Source organism: Acanthisitta chloris, unplaced genomic scaffold (genome assembly GCF_000695815.1).
Source record: "Acanthisitta chloris isolate BGI_N310 unplaced genomic scaffold, ASM69581v1 scaffold5516, whole genome shotgun sequence".
Taxonomy (NCBI): domain Eukaryota; kingdom Metazoa; phylum Chordata; class Aves; order Passeriformes; family Acanthisittidae; genus Acanthisitta; species Acanthisitta chloris.
Genome location: NW_008678621.1, coordinates 13324 through 14252, shown reverse-complemented (window position 1 = coordinate 14252; position 929 = coordinate 13324). Strand labels below are relative to the sequence as shown.

The window sequence follows — 929 nt, the reverse complement described above, 5'->3', positions numbered from 1 at the left end:
GATGGTGTGTCGAGGTTCTTACAGTGCAACTGATGAGTTAAAACCCTTTGAACATGGGTAAGCTTGGAAAGAAGGTAGTGCAGACTTGATTATTAGAGGTGGATACTGAAAAATAATTACTTCTGTCTATTGCTTCTCCTGACAGTAATGCACTGGGAGGTTTAGAATCAGTTTCTTATCCTCTCTTGATCTCTGTTTCTGCTTATATAATGGGCAAAAATTCTGCCCTACATTGCTTTGGCTTTTTTTCCTTCTTTATATACTTGTATGGTTCTTAAGAGCTGTGTGACAGATGAAAGTCATGATGTAAGTTAAATAACTGGCCTGAGTTGTAAGGGAATGTGCAGAGCTGCCCCGAGCTGTGGTCTCAGCAAGATGCTAACAAAGGGAGGGATGCTTTTCGGGGGCTGTGACGTTGGTTTTGTGGCCCACTGAAAAGCTAAACCCCCAAGAGGTGATGAGTTGAGGTCCCCAAGCTGTGCTAACAGAGCTGGGACAGAGGGCCACGTTAGGCCAACTGTTTCCTCTTGTTCTCTGTCAACAGCTGCAGGCAATTGAGAGTCATTTAGTCACTGATTGCTGTGTGAGGATGAAAGGCAGCCTGGGCTCGGAGCGCTGGGCAACGTTGTGTGCATTTCACGGAGAGCCTGTTCCTCTGCTTGACTGAAAATACAGTCACACTTGTTCTGAGTCATTTGTTTGATTTTAAGTTTATTGTGATTAAAGAGCAGTATATTTTGTTGCTTAGTAGCTTTCACCTTGTGTCTTGTCTTACCTGTGCCTGGGCTGTTCTCACTGCCTTCCCCCTACCCCGCTGTGCTGCCTGCAGTGGCATCCTGTGCTGTCCATGCTGAGGGAGCGTGTTGAAGAGTTCAGTGGCTACACCTTCAACTCTCTTCTCTGCAACCTCTACCGAAATGAGAAGGACA

General features: G+C 46.0%; 1 protein-coding gene across 1 annotated transcript in view; it reads left to right on the top strand.

Annotated features, from left to right (window-relative positions):
- The window catches only part of ALKBH3 (alkB, alkylation repair homolog 3 (E. coli)), a gene marked incomplete at its 5' end in the record, with an annotated part of 17241 nt that overhangs the window by 6882 nt on the left and 9430 nt on the right, over positions 1-929 (top strand). Inside the window, 2 exon segments of the mRNA XM_009076960.1 lie at positions 830-926; position 929. The exon segment at position 929 is cut by the window's right edge and continues 100 nt beyond it. Of these exon segments, the coding sequence (XP_009075208.1) occupies positions 830-926; position 929 (98 nt within the window).